This window comes from Colobus angolensis, unplaced genomic scaffold (assembly GCF_000951035.1).
Source record: "Colobus angolensis palliatus isolate OR3802 unplaced genomic scaffold, Cang.pa_1.0 Scaffold12, whole genome shotgun sequence".
Lineage (NCBI taxonomy): Eukaryota > Metazoa > Chordata > Mammalia > Primates > Cercopithecidae > Colobus > Colobus angolensis.
The window spans coordinates 3,167,021-3,181,099 of record NW_012113141.1 but is presented as its reverse complement, the minus strand read 5'-3'; the positions used below and the strand labels follow the sequence as shown (position 1 = coordinate 3,181,099).

The window sequence follows — 14,079 nt, the reverse complement described above, 5'->3', positions numbered from 1 at the left end:
CGAGTAGCTGGGACTCCAGGTGCCTGCCACCACACTTGGCTAATTTTTTGTACTTTTAGTAGAGACAGGGTTTCACCATGTTGGCCAGGCTGGTTTCAAACTCCTGACCTCAAGTGATCCACCCGTCTTGGCCTCCCAAAGTGCTGGGATTACAGGCATGAGGCACTGCGCCCAGCCTGACTTGCTTTTAAAAGTATATGAAATCCTCCATTAACCGGACTGAAGTTTGCCACAAGACACAATGAATTAGAACTTTTTCTACTGATATACTGAGGTAATGACGTTTAAACTTAAGACGTCAGATTGATCACATGGGGAGTCTGCCCAGCATGTCTCCAAGGGCACAGGGCGGCAGGAGAAAGGAGGAGGGAGGTGGGGGGCAGGACCAGGATGGAGGAAACATCACAGGCTGGAGCCCTCTGAAGAGAAAAACCTCGTTTAACCAACAATATGGGAAACTGGAATTTTAAAGCAAAAATAATTTGTTTTAAGTTGCTGACTTTTCTAGGAGAAAGGGAAAAAAATCCCTTATGAACATTTATGGACTTTAGTTTGAAAAAGCAACTTCCTAGATCCATCCTCATGTCTTTCCCCAAGGTGGCCACCATTTCCACATCTTCATTACTCAGTGTCCACAGTGTTTGTCAGTCAGGGCTTCTTCATGCCTCCAAGGAGGGCCTCTTTCTTTGAACCTAATTGTACCAGAAATTTTAATGAGCCATTCCTCAAGTGATTTCATTTAATTGAGGTTTGTCTATGAAAAGCAAGATTTTTTTTTTTTTTTCTGAACAGCAAACACTAGCAATCACATTGTCTAGCCTTTGCACGGCTCTTTACCGTGTTCCAAGTGCTTCCACGGAGATAGCCCTCACATCACCTGGGAGGTAGGTAGTGCCTGCCCCAGGTCACAGGTGAGGGACTGGAGGCTCAGAGCGTGGGAGGCACTTGCCTATGGTCACTCTGCTAGCATGCTGCGGCCGGAGCAAGCACCTGATCTCCTTACTCCCATCCCAACCCGAGTGCTTTCCCACTGGCTGGGGGAGTTGCGGGCACATTTATTTTGGCAGACTTTGCAATAAAATGCTTCGTCTTTGGAATGAGTGGAGCGCAAGAAAAATGTCTCTTAGCAAAAGCAGTTTCACTGCATTTGTGATCTTGCAGTGAGCCCTTGGACTGGGCTGTGTCTTCTTAGCAGGTGGTCGCGATGGGTTTGTCTTCCTCGACTGTTGTAGGTTTAGAGTGGGGTGGTTTGCTGGCAGGAGATGAAGACCATTTGACTATACACAAATGTACAGGATCCTGTGAGTCATCTGGAGTCCTCAAATCCATTCACATTTGTGTCGTTTTAAATAGGGATGCCTTTTATTTCTGCCATGCCCTGGGAAGGGCAGGAGGATTGGGTGACTGGTTAACTTGGCTGTGAAAAATCTCTGAGTACCCACTGAGCCTCACATCACATCTGGATCACCATCTGGGTGCATTAGTTATGACTTTTGCTGCACCCAGTCATACACATGTGCCCTTGACCCTAATGGGGCCGCGATGGATCTGTGCAATTTGTTTGCAGCCCTGGACGTACTGCTCCTCCCCATGTAATGAGGCTGCTGTTCCTACTTTACAATAAGCATCAAGGGAGGAGAGAGATGAGGTTATCAAGTGAAGATCAGGAGTGTACTTTTTTTTCTTTTTTTTTGAGACGGAGTCTCGCTCTGTCACCCAGGCTGGAGTGCAGTGGCCCGATCTCAGCTCACTGCAAGCTCCGCCTCCCAGATTTACGCCATTCTCCTGCCTCAGCCTGCCAAGTAGCTGGGACTACAGGTGCCCACCACCACACCCAGCTAGTTTTTTGTATTTTTTTAGTAGAGACGGGGTTTCACCATGTTAGCCAGGATGGTCTCGATCTCCTGACCTCGTGATCTGCCCATCTCGGCCTCCCAAAGTGCTGGGATTACAGGCTTGAGCCACGGCGCCCGGCCGATCAGGAGTGTACTTTAACCCACAAGCCTTGTGGGCCAGATACTATGAATGGGAGAAAATACTAAATTTGCTCTAAAGTATTTTCTTTAACCCACCAGGGCCGAGGAAAGATGCTGTTATGAATTTAAAGTCAGAATCCCAAAATTTAAAGTGGAATCACCAGAATGGCCTGGTAACCCCGACGACCCAGCCTCTCCATCTTAAAATAGTCTCGGGGAAAATTTCCCTCCAGATGTTTGTTTATTCAAGATCTTTCTTTCCTTTGAATGTCCCCTGCCCTTCATTTCTGCCTTCCGCTAGCCTGTCTGTCCTGCCTTCGGTGAGAGTCGTCATTTGTGTTCTGATCATATCCCACTCCCTGAGGTACATGGAGGTGAGAACAGGGGCATGTTCACCTTTGTTCTCCACACAATGTCCATCTGGCCCTGTGGACACCTGAGGTCATCGGTGAATGGCTGCAGCTACAAGGCACCAGGAGGGACTGAGCTGTTGCCAGAGCTTGGCCTGGAAGGGCTGGAGGATGACGTGGGTATATTGGGTCATTGTTACTGTGACCACCTGCTGTTTTGCCAGGTTGACATCTGCTGTCACAACCTAATGACTACCAGGGCCCTTCTTACTTGCAAAGTGTCCTGGATAGAACAAGAAAATATGGTCATTTTGTTCATTGAAGAAGCAGGCAGCAAGGTGGTTTGAGTGTCATGACAAAGGGAGACGTAAGGTGGTTAATTTCCAGCCACTGTCCCTTCAACAATTTTCCTAAAGGAAGAGGGCTTACTTCACACCCTCCTGAAACTACATAGACTGCTGCCTCCATCCGTGTCAGTTTAGTACTGGCTGGGGCACCTCTGGGCACCGGACTAGATGTGTGAGGCTCCTGGTTCTGAGGACCAGCCCAGGCGCCCAGCATGGCCACCCGGTCTTGCTCCCGGGCTTCTCTCCTCCACTATGTTGCGGTTCCGTCCTTTCTAAGACAAACACTCCTTGCTTTTCCAGCTTGGTACATTCGTCCGCTTATGACAGTGGAAAGAGCCCAGGAAGTAACAGCGTTGATGGTGGCAGCACCGAAGGAAATTGAAGGAACTCTGTTGAGAAGAGGTGGGAGAGGCTGCCTAGCCTGCCTTGGGAGGAGGCTTTCCAAGTCAGAGCAGGATGGTGCTGACATCCCCTTCTGCAGAGAGGTTGCTCACAGAACCACAGTTCTTCATGAGCAAGAGGAGTCCGAGAGCGCTCAAAATTGCAGCAACAGCAGAGGGCCCTGGCTGGGGCTGCAGCAGACACCTCAGCAGGCCACGAGAGCTGGAGGTGTGCGGATGCGGGGGGCCTTGGCTTTCCTGGCTGAGCTCTAGCCCTTGGAGAGGACAGAGACCCATCCATGCACTCTTGAGGCACCACACACTCTGATCATTCCCTCAAACCAGGTATCCCCTGGAAGGATTCGGCCGGCAACCCTCCGTCCGGGGCAGCTTCTCCACCTCCCTCCTCCAAGGCAAGGCGCTTTCCCCAAGGCTCTGGGCTTGCTGGCTTCACTTCTTGGCGACTAACCAAGGACTCTGGCCCTTGAGGAGGTATAGAGAAGGGGCATTTGAGAAGGAAGCTCTCTGGTGATCGGCGCGTCCGGGGGTGCCTCCCTGACCAGGACATCCCCTGCCCCCAGCCACTGGCTGCCAGACTCCCAGCCCCTCAGAGTTGGGAGGTGCTATCTCTACCCTCTTCCTTCCATCACCATACCACTTGTCCTCCTCTACCTGAGAAGCGAACGTGGCCAAGGCTCGAGCTCACTGGGAGGTTCTATCGAGGAAAGGAGTCCCCCCCCACCCCAGGGTGGGGACTGCCTGCATGCAGGACCAGCTCCTCTGTCTCTGCTTTGTAACACCCCTCCCAGCTGGCTCGGTCCTCTGCTCATTCTGTCCACACTGGCCACTGTAGGAGCTTCTGTCCTCAGCAATCCTGCCCTAGCTGGCTGCACCCCTCACTTAGCACTTAGCACACTTGTCCCTGATGGGTGTGCTCCTGGTGGTTCTGGTGAAGCTCCTGGAGGGTGGATGAATGTGCTCTTTGGTGTGCTCTGGTGAAACTCCTGGAGGAGCTGGGTCTTACAGTCCTAGGGGCTCTTTCCTCTCCTTCCCAGCCTGGCAGGAAGCACAGTGTCTGCACACAGCAGCTGCTTAACGGAGCTGGCTGATAACTCAGCAGATAGTAGATGTGTATGAGCCCCCATGGATGGCTGGATTGTAGGGGAAACACTGAGCTAGGTCCCTCCTGAGCCTGGGAGTAAGAAAGTTCCTGTCCTTTAAGAGTTCACTATCAAAAATGGAAGAGCCCCTTTGCACACTCTCATATAAAGTGGAGGAAGAAAAGAACACTGAGTTCCAGACAGTTGCAGGGAGGAGAGACTCCACCAACTGAGGAGCCCAGAACTGTCTTTCCAGGGTCATGGGATCTGAGCTGGGCCTTGAAAGGAGGCAGATAAGAAGCAATGGCATCTGCAGGTAAGGGCCTGGCTCAGGCAAGCGTGTGGAGGGACAGCAGAGTGCATGCGCAGGGTGAGTGGCAGGCCTTGGAAAGGAGGTGGGCCCGCTGGGGAAGGCCCTGGGGGTGCAGGGGGCCGTGGCCCTCTACCTTCCTCTGACTCTCCTTCCACAGGTGCTTGGCCATTCTCAGAGATGAACTTTTCTAGCAGACAGAGGTCACTTTGCATGTGAACTGCACTGAATTCTGCCTGAGTGGCTAAGACATGGCTCCCCTCCCTGCACCATCCTCCTGCTTCCTTCACCGCAGTGAGGGACATCCTGCTTCAGCGACCCCTTGGGAGTTCTGCTCCTTTGAGAGGTGAACAGCTGTTCCTGCCCTTGCTTTCCTTCTCTGCTCCACATCTTGGTGTGGTGTCCTCTTTTCTGAACACTCACAGGGAGCCTGCTCTTTTTTTTTTGAAATGATGTGGAGTCTTGGGTGCTTGACGTCTCAAGCTGGCTGACAATGTGTCCAAATCCAGGGCAAGAGGAGAGACATGCTGGGGGAGTGTGTGGGGTGGTGCATGGGAGGGACACAGAGGGCCTGAAAGGAGGGAGGTGGGTGGGCCTCCCCATGCCAGTGCAGTGTCCCTGAACGTTTGTAGGGGCGTGGGGATTCCCACGTGTGTCAGGTGGCCAGTGCTGTATTGCTTTCTCTCTGATACATCCTCAGTGTTGAGACCAATGTGAGAAACAACCCCTACAGCTGTTCTTGCCCCAAGGTGAGCTGACCCCACTCCCCCTACTCCTGGATGGCACAGGCCTACTCCGAGTTCTGTTATTCGGGGTTACAAAGCACACACATGCCACACACAGTTTTGCAAAACCAATGCCATGCATAATATTGTCACAGCCAAATAACTCTAGGTGGTGGGGGGCACGGAGTACTCCAGCCTCCACAATCCTCCCAGGAGGTGACCTGCCTATGGGGCCAGAGGGCCTCAGGGTGTCGGAGGTGGAAAGTTTTATGGAGGTCACCCATGTCCAACTTCTTCACTTGACGCTTGGGGAAACTGAGACCTGGAGTAAGGTGCCCAAGGCAGCACAGCAAGGTAATGGTAGAGAAAGAACTAGAAGCTGAGTCTCTGAACTTGTTGGCCAGTGCCCTCCTCCTCTTGTGGGCTAATGGCAACCCTCCCCAGCTCCATCCTATCCCATTCTGCCAGGTGAAGGCAGGGCCGGGGAAGGGAGGCCAGCACTGGGTGGGGCTGAGATGGGGCATGTGTGGAAGGAGCCTCCTCTTCCCTCAGCAAGCTGTGGCTTCCCTTGGCCCACATAACCACAACTACATAAATCTCAGCCTTGGGGAGAGGCACCATTTGGGCCCAGATGACCCGGTCACACTGTCACCCATGGGGTACTGGCTCATTCTTTGCAGGTAGCCAGGTGGACAATGCTGGGCATGTGTCCTGCTGTGCCAGAGCACAGAGCCACAGGCACTGGAACGAGAGAGGAACCACGGGACACAAACGGCCTTAAGACCCAGCGCCTTACAATTTACAAAGAACTTTCACCAACATGCTCAGTGGGCAGGGCTGGGTGCACCTCTGGCTCCCTGGGCAGGCAGTTTTCACCAGGAGGTGCTGCAAGTCCCCCAAAACGGAGAGTATGTCTTTCTCCTCTGCGAGCCCTCTGTGGCCCCTGTCCATAGGGCTGGCCTTTCCCTGGTCCCTCCTGCAACGTACCTGCATCTCCCATTCCATCACTGGATTGTTCCTTCTTGCCTGGTTGTCCTGGTCTGCTGGGCGTTAGTATGGACTCCCAGCTATGTGCAAACCCTTTGACCACGTGTCTTTTTACTTCTCATCTCCCTGTACTGCATTTGACACACAGCCAAGATTCAAGTGGAGAGGCTTGGGGGCAGAGGCCTGAAGTCAGGAGCCCGGGGTGCAGTCCAGTGACAGGGTGGGGTCCTGGCTGAGTACTATGGCAGCAACAATTGTGTGGGGAGACAATGTGTTTACACACACAGGGCTAAACCTTGGGGGGCTGCAACCCACTGGGCAGGGCGGTGTGGGCTCTGAAACCAGGCCGAGCCTTTTTTTTTTTTTTTTTCTGTGACCACTAGGTGGCCTGAAGTGATGTGCGTGACCCCGCCTCAGTTATGGCCAGGACCTTCCCCATCCCCTGGGCTTCCCAGCCACCGCTGTCTCCTCTCTACTTGTTTTCCTTGACTCTGACTTTTAAACTTCTCTTTACACACATTTCTATTTTATTACATAGATTCTTGTGACTTTGAATCCTTTGTGGCAGTAGCTGAAGTGTCATAAGTAAATGAATAACCCCAGGACTATAACAAAAGAGGTTTCTTTGCCCATTTACCCAGGATATTCAGCTAACACTGGATCTCCCCCTTCCGGGTTCCAGTGAATGTTCTGCTCTATTCTGAGATCATCAGTGAGCTGTGATTTCCCTGGCCAGAGCCTGAAAGGGAATCAGGGAGGGAGTTAGAAGAATGAGGTCACACCCTGATTGCTCGGGACCTCGCCTGGGAGGGGAGGAGTGTGGCCTGGAGATGGAGACACCCGAGGGTGACTGTGAATTCTAAGGGGCAGAGGATGTGGGCTGGGCTGCATTATGACTTTTGGGGGCCCTGGCAGTTTTACCTTCCTCCATTAAAAAAAATAAAAAATTATATTTTACAATTATGCTGGTAGAAAGACAAAAAACAATCCTGGCTGGATTCGTTGTTATATATTCACTTTTTTTTTTTCTAAATTTGAAAAGGTTAAGAATTAAAATATTTTTGTGTACTCCGTAGCTGCTGGAGGAGTTGTCCCTGAGCTACAGGGCCATGAGAATCTGGCCCAAGGCAAGAAGCATCCCTGGGTTCAGATGAGCCCTCTTTGTGTCCGCAGAGATCAACTCTTGTTCACTACTGCATGGCTTCACTTTTCTTTTTTCTTTTCTTCTTCTTTCTTCTTTCTTCTTCTTTTTTTCTTTTAAGGCAGGGTCTCACTCTGTTGCCCAGGCTGGAGTGCAGGGGTGCGATCATAGCTCACTGCAGCCTCAGACTCCTGGGCTCAAGCAAGCTTCCCACCTCAGCCTCCGGAGTAGCTGGGACTACAGGCGAGTGCCACCACACTCAGCTAAATTTTGAAAAATGTTTTTGTAGAGATGAGGGTCTCACTGTGTTGCCCAGACTCGCTTTACTTTTCAAATGAGGAACTTGGCCAAGATTTAGAGGAGGAAGTTGTCCAAGTTTTAAGCTAACCTAGTGACGTTTAGAGTAAGAATGTCGGTATAGGCGTTTTGGGTCTGAGCTGCATGTGATTTCATTACCATGAGCGCTTGTGAGTGTGACCTCATCCCCACACATGGCAGGGGCTGTCTAATGACTGTGAAGCCCATTAATTTTGAGTTTTGTGTGACAGCATGTGGACAGAGTCTGAGGTTAAATTTCCCCTTGCGTTGTCTAGGAAGAAAGGATGTATAAAGAAAATGCAAAATGTTAAACCAGATGGGGATGAATGTAAACTACTGGAGGAATTTGTTGTTTTCAAGCTTTTAGAAGCATGAATTTATGTTGTCAAACAGTTAACAACAAACCTGTATGCTACACCGTAGGTAAGACTTAACTAGTCACTAAAACTAGTTTCCTGAGACCTTTTCTAAGCAATGCACTAAATATGGAAAGCAATACAACATTATTTCTTAAAAAAATAAAAACAACTTCAGATTGGCCCAGCCCAAGCCCCGATCTAGGCATGTTTTCTGAATGCCCTTTGCTGGAGTGGAACAGCAGATGAGGCAAAGATCCTTCAAATGCTAGTTGTGAGTGAACCCACAAACTCATATCAAGTCAACAGCCATGATTAGCAACAGCTGGTACTAGGGACTGTCGCTCAAAACAAAAAAAGCAAAACAAACAAGGAAAAACCTACCATAAACCAACAGCAAGAGCAAATGGCTCCTTTGAAACTCTGGGGGCCCTTAGCACAACTGAACCTAAATGCTCACACAGCAAGCACTGTGATAAACTTGGGATCTGTAACAACATACATTGCTCAATAAAGTCCTCCTCCCTCCCTTTGTTGAACTTCACATTTCAAAACTTTACTCCATACTTCTGAGAACCCCTACTTCTGGGAATTCCTGCTTTCAGAGGAGAGAATGTATTTAATATAATGATTAATCAGGATCATGAATTGCCATGCTTCATTTTTTTAATAATGAAAATGCATAAGGGTTTAAAATACTCTTAGACACATCTAGCTTAGCAAATATCATGGACCTTTGCATTTATGTGAATTCACACATGAGCTAGCCAGCACCTCAGTTCTAGCTGGCCCCCTTTGGCACCAGGACACAATAATTTATTAAGCTTCAATACTTAATAAGTGTGCACAAATATCATGCAGACATTACGACCATACTCACAAACAAAAAGTGTATTAGAGACACAGGTTTATACAAAACATCTTGTAAACAAAAGGGAAAAGGGAAGAGGTTGATATTTTCTGTACAAAAGATGCAGGTTTTTCTTTCTTTTTTAATAATCTGTAAGATGCATCATCCTTCTGGCATTTTCAAAAAGTGAAAACTGTATAAAAATAAATATTCTATGTACAAACACACACACAGGCCAATCCAAGGTTAGAGGCATCACTGCAAAACAAAAACAAAACAATGTTCTGTTAGTTTCAGTGGGTCTGCAGAGGTTTATTTCCTTTGTAGGAAGGGAGATAAATCTTGTCCTAGGTTGGGTGGGACTTCTGGACAGGGGAACTGTGGGAACCCTGAGCCCCTAGGTGGAAGAAGCTGGTGGCTACCTTAGCTCCCTGAAGGGAGGAAACCAAGTTCACCTCTCTGTGAATCCCCTTTGTGGTCACTAGAGGGCACTCTCTTTCTCTGCTGCCTTTGGAGGCCTGATTGTTGTAACCCCTGCCTTGTCCCAGATTGGATTTAAGGTGTAAATGAGTAGTCTTGAAGCTCTCTGGTTGCTTCTCCAAGACATTGCAGCTCTTGGTAGTGGCTGTTCTTCCCCTGCTAATCTCAACCATTTCTATCTCCTAACCATTGGCAGCAACCTTAAAGAGGACATTTTTTTTAGGGGGCAAGGGTCCAGAGGTCTTATGACACCTCTGACCTGCTTTTGTGGTGCTTTAACTAGGTCTAGGTGGAGCTTGGCAGGAGGACGAGGCCAGGCTCCAGGGATGGATTCTGGGGAAGCATCTCTCTTGCGTGTTGAGCTCTTCCTTCTTGGGTTAGGGGGCGCTTCAGGTATCCGGGCAAGTAGGTGGTCAGCGTTGGCCTGGGGTCTTGGTGATTTCACCACTTTTACCCAACCCAGTGCACTAATGAGATTCTGGCATCTTAGTACAGGGGAGTTTGTTCATCTCATTGTAAGTGTGACTCTGCTGTCACTGGAATAGGACTGGATTCGTTGAGCACAGATTCTTGAACAGGTTGAAGTCTCCAACCTTTATGAGGATGAACCTTGAGACAATGGTGGTGGGGGTTGGTGAGAAGACTTGGAATGAGAGGCAGGGTGGAGGGAGACGGTATGGGGCAGCATAGCAACTGCCACCATTGCTGGGGACCAAGGCGGGGCTTCTGGATTAGTTAGCAAGCAGAGGTCCCCTGTCAGCCTGGGCAGCCCTGTGATCTGGGGAGCCATAGTTGAATGGGTGATCACAGGCAAGGGCACAGTCCTGTGATGTCAGACTGCTCTAATGATGGCAAATGCCAAGGCCAGTGTGAATCAATGAAAACTCATTGTCGGTAGGAACTCTGGGAGCACAGGAGAGATTGGGCTGCAGGTCACAGTGTTGTGGCATGAAACTCTGCCAGCTTAAATGCAAGAGGAGTGGTAAAGTGGTGAGTAGCACAGCCCCTATGAACTTACACTGTAGCTGCATGTGACCGTAGCCAATGGGAAGCTCACAGTATGACCTTAGCCAATGGGAAGATCACAGTGGCATGTGAATTCAGAGTGTAAGCAACTGAGATGTCCTGCATCTAAGACATGTCATCATGTGGCATAAATGACCTCAGAGGGACTCTGTGAGTGATGATCTGGAACTCCTTGGGGAATTTCCTTGGGGGAAAGACACTATGTACATTGAACACACAAAGCATAAAGATGTCACCTGTGTGGCTGCATGGACATTCCGCGTAGGGTTTGCTGATGTTCTAAGAAGCATTTTTAAATGTTCTTTAACAGCATGCAGTGTATGGGATGTTTAATGGGCACCTAGCCTTTGAGGCAGTGACTTTTTGACCTGTGTCTTGCTGCCTCATCTGTAGCAAGGCAGAATGGAAATTGTGGAAGATTTATGGCACTGTTGAGAATGGAGCCCTGATGCAAACCGATGGGAAGCCTTACCTTGTTCCAGCAGCCTTGGACTGGCAAGCCATCTTCGCCCTGCAAGAAGAAAGGAAGGCAGAGGGCTCAGACTCCCTGCAGTGGCCCACCAAGCGGGCAGGACTGGGGTAACGAGGGCCACACACATTTTGGCAGCTGATCAGGATGTGGTCCACCCACTCTTGTCTGTTTCTTTGCTCTACTCCAGGTCAGAACCCCAGAAGGAGGTGGAAACAAATCCATCTATTTTCCTATTGGCTAAGGTCACATGCAGCTACAGTGCAAGGCCAATAGGGGCTGTCCTAGCCTGTGGGACGAGCAAGCAGAGATGTCCTTGTGTGCCATGAAGGAACAGTCTCTGCTGGGGCCCTATGGAGTGCTGGCTGCTCACAGGCAAGCCACTCAGCACAAGGGGGCCTCAGTTTCCTCCTCCATAAAACCTTGGCAAGGGCAGTTGCTTGAAGTGACCTCTAAGGGCCTTCCCAGCCTTCTTATTCTCTTATTTGTCTCTCTTCCTAAGCAGAGGGAGGAGGACATGTGGACAGTCCTTCTTTGATGATCAATCCTGGGGTGGGGTGAGGGGCATGAAGGGACAGGCAACCTCCTGAGTATTGCAGCACGGCCCTGAGATGCCTTTGGCAACAAGACAGGTGTTCCTGGCGAAGCCTTAGACCTTGCTGGGAATTTGGGGGTGAAGTGCAGTAGCAACATGGGAATCAACTGTACACTGTCGGTCTCCTTTGTTGGTAGCAACCATGCAGCCCCTTTAGCCTCAAGATGTTCGTGTTCTGCCCTCGGTGATACAAACCTTCCTGAGTTTTCTTGGGCCCTCATATCCTCTCCTTGCTGGCATACCCTGTGGGGAATCTAGAAATCTAGAGACCAGGTGGGGAAGGCGAGGCTGGGCCAAGGGCAAAGATCTAGTTTTCAGCCCAAGTCTGCTAGACAGGCAGGGCAGACAAAGAGATGGACATGGGGCTTCAGGAGACCAGAGCAAGTGCTCAGTCTTGAGGCCACTTGTGGAATGAGAGTCCTCTGCTGTCCCGGTCTAACGACATCCACCCACGCCAGGGGCTGAAACCTCTCATCACCTGGCATTGGGCAGGGATTGGTCCCAATATGGAGGGCCTAGGAAGTCTGGTTATCTTGTAGTAAAAGTCATGAGTAGTAGCTACCCCTGCCCCCCAAGTCCATAATAACACAGAGGAGGAGGCAGAGTGAGAAACAACAAGGGGAAGACACTTCCCCAGTAAACTTAATAGAAAAATGATACATTGATATGGGATGTTATGGAAGAAAATGCCATTTTACATAGAGAGTCAAATTAGGGTGACCTTCATTTTCCCCTCTGGGTTGGGGAGGGGATTGCAAGGGGAGGTGGTGCATCCCACAGTTTCAGGGTGACCCTGTGCCCTTCCCCAGCCTGCCACGGTGCGGTATGACACACATCACGCGGATGCTGGGAGGGAGAGGAGCCTCTGCGGGCCAGAGCGGCATTCCCATTGGTGTGTGGATGGTGGCAGCGGGGTATGGAGGGCAGGGCAGGCAGAGAATGAAAAGTAATGTATGGGGAGAAACAGAGAGGCCAAGGCAGCTGCTGGCAGAACTAAAGGTGCCCAGATTGCAGGAGAGGGGATTGTGGCCGAGGGAAGACCTGGCCGGTGCTCAAGGGAGCCTCTGTGGGCCAGAGCGGCATTCCCATTGGTGCGTGGATGGTGGGAAGTCCCAGTTGACAAAGGTGGCTGTGCAGGCTGCAAGTGCGGGGTTTGGCAGGACCAACAGGGACAGGAAGCATGCTACCCGCCTGCTTGCTCTGCACTCTCCTTCTGTTGCCTATGCTCCTTCTAAAAAGTCCCTACTGCCCTTCAAGGGGCTCTACGACCCCCTGTCAGGGTCACACAGCATAATTTCTTATATCTTTTCCTCTTTTGTTCAAAGAGAATTCCTGCGTGACCCCAGGGCGGGGATGTGAGGCCCCAAATTCTCTTATTACTGGTATGATAAAATAGCTCTTGAACTCCAAACCTATTGGGGAAATTTGGGGAGAGCAGTAACCCCTTGAGCCTTGGAGTGAAGTGTTCCCTTCAGCTTCTTTTGCAGTAAGAGGATCAGCATGGAGACCTAGACTGCCCATACCTAGAGAGGGACCGGGCAGGCAGGAATAAACTGTTACCACTTCGCCTGGGGTGTGCTTGGAAGAGGGGCCCTTAGCTGTCTCCCTGCCTCCTCCTTAACTGCACTCTCGACCTTTCCATCTCTCCCAGACTCTTCAGTAAGAAACCATCCGACCATGAAAGAAAGGGACAAGGAAGGGTCTGGTAATGTCTTTGGAGATTTAAGCAAAAAGGACAAACCCTTTAGGATCCAAAAACCTAATCCTGGACCATCCCCTAGTTCTGATGATGTCACCTGGGCAGTGACACACAACCCAACCTGGAAGGATAGGCAGGTGGCCCCTCCTCCACCTCACTTCTAGTGCTTCTCAGTCTACACTGTAATCATGCCATTCTGTCCCCCAAATCATGCGATGGAGGGGGCAGGGGACACAGGGCTGACTCAGGCATCTCATTTACATGTTTTGCTAGGTGTTCAGCCCGTGTGTTCTGAACTAACTGCACTGCCTGAAGGAAAAGAAGTCAGTCATGGTTCTGAGAACCAGTCCCAGAGAATCCACTTTCCTAGCTGGTCTCTGGTGGCAGCTTTGTCTAGAATCAGCTTGGAGATGAGTATCAGAGGCAGCAAAGCCAACTTCAGGGTGGGAGGTCTGGCTCGCATCAGGTGGATGTGCTTTAGAAGTAGCTGCAGCAGGAAGCCAGGAAACATCCTGGTAAACTTTGCATGCAAAAGGGTGGCATGGCTGGGAGCCCCCGGGGTACTAGCCAAGGCGGGGTGACCCTGGGCATTTACAGAGTGAAGAAGCGAGAAGCGGATACTGGTGGGGGATGGAGGAGGAGTGTGGAGGGTGGCTGGGGAGGCACGCAGTAGGAATCACACACGTGGGGAAGCCCAAATCGGCCATGCAGGCAAGCAAGGGCAATGCCATACCAATGGGCATGGGGCATCCAGTCCGTCCAGCCCTGGTAACCCCGGCTCCCCTTTCTCTCCTTTAAAACCTCGGTGTCCCTGTTCACAAAACCAACCACGATGATTATTCAGGTCGAGGCTGGCCCGCTCCAACCATGGAGTGGAGAGGCCCAGTCCTACCCTGGCCAGGATGCAGGACCCTTGAGGCATCTACAAACAGGGGCTAAATCCCAGGTGATCCCCCACCTCCCAAATCCA

The 14,079-nt window shown here is 50.6% G+C and overlaps 1 protein-coding gene across 6 annotated transcripts in view; it reads right to left on the bottom strand.

Moving 5' to 3' along the window:
• Positions 1-8,634: 8,634 nt before the first annotated feature.
• Positions 8,635-14,079, bottom strand: part of COL13A1 (collagen, type XIII, alpha 1) — a 159,166-nt gene continuing 153,721 nt past the window's right edge. For all 6 annotated transcript variants that reach the window (XM_011927237.1, XM_011927239.1, XM_011927250.1 and 3 more), the window contains 2 exons: positions 10,819-10,857; positions 8,635-9,098 (listed from right to left, as the gene is read on the bottom strand). In XM_011927237.1, coding sequence (XP_011782627.1) covers positions 9,096-9,098; positions 10,819-10,857 — 42 coding nt within the window. In that variant the 3' untranslated portion in view covers positions 8,635-9,095. The remainder of the gene's footprint in view (positions 9,099-10,818; positions 10,858-14,079) is intronic.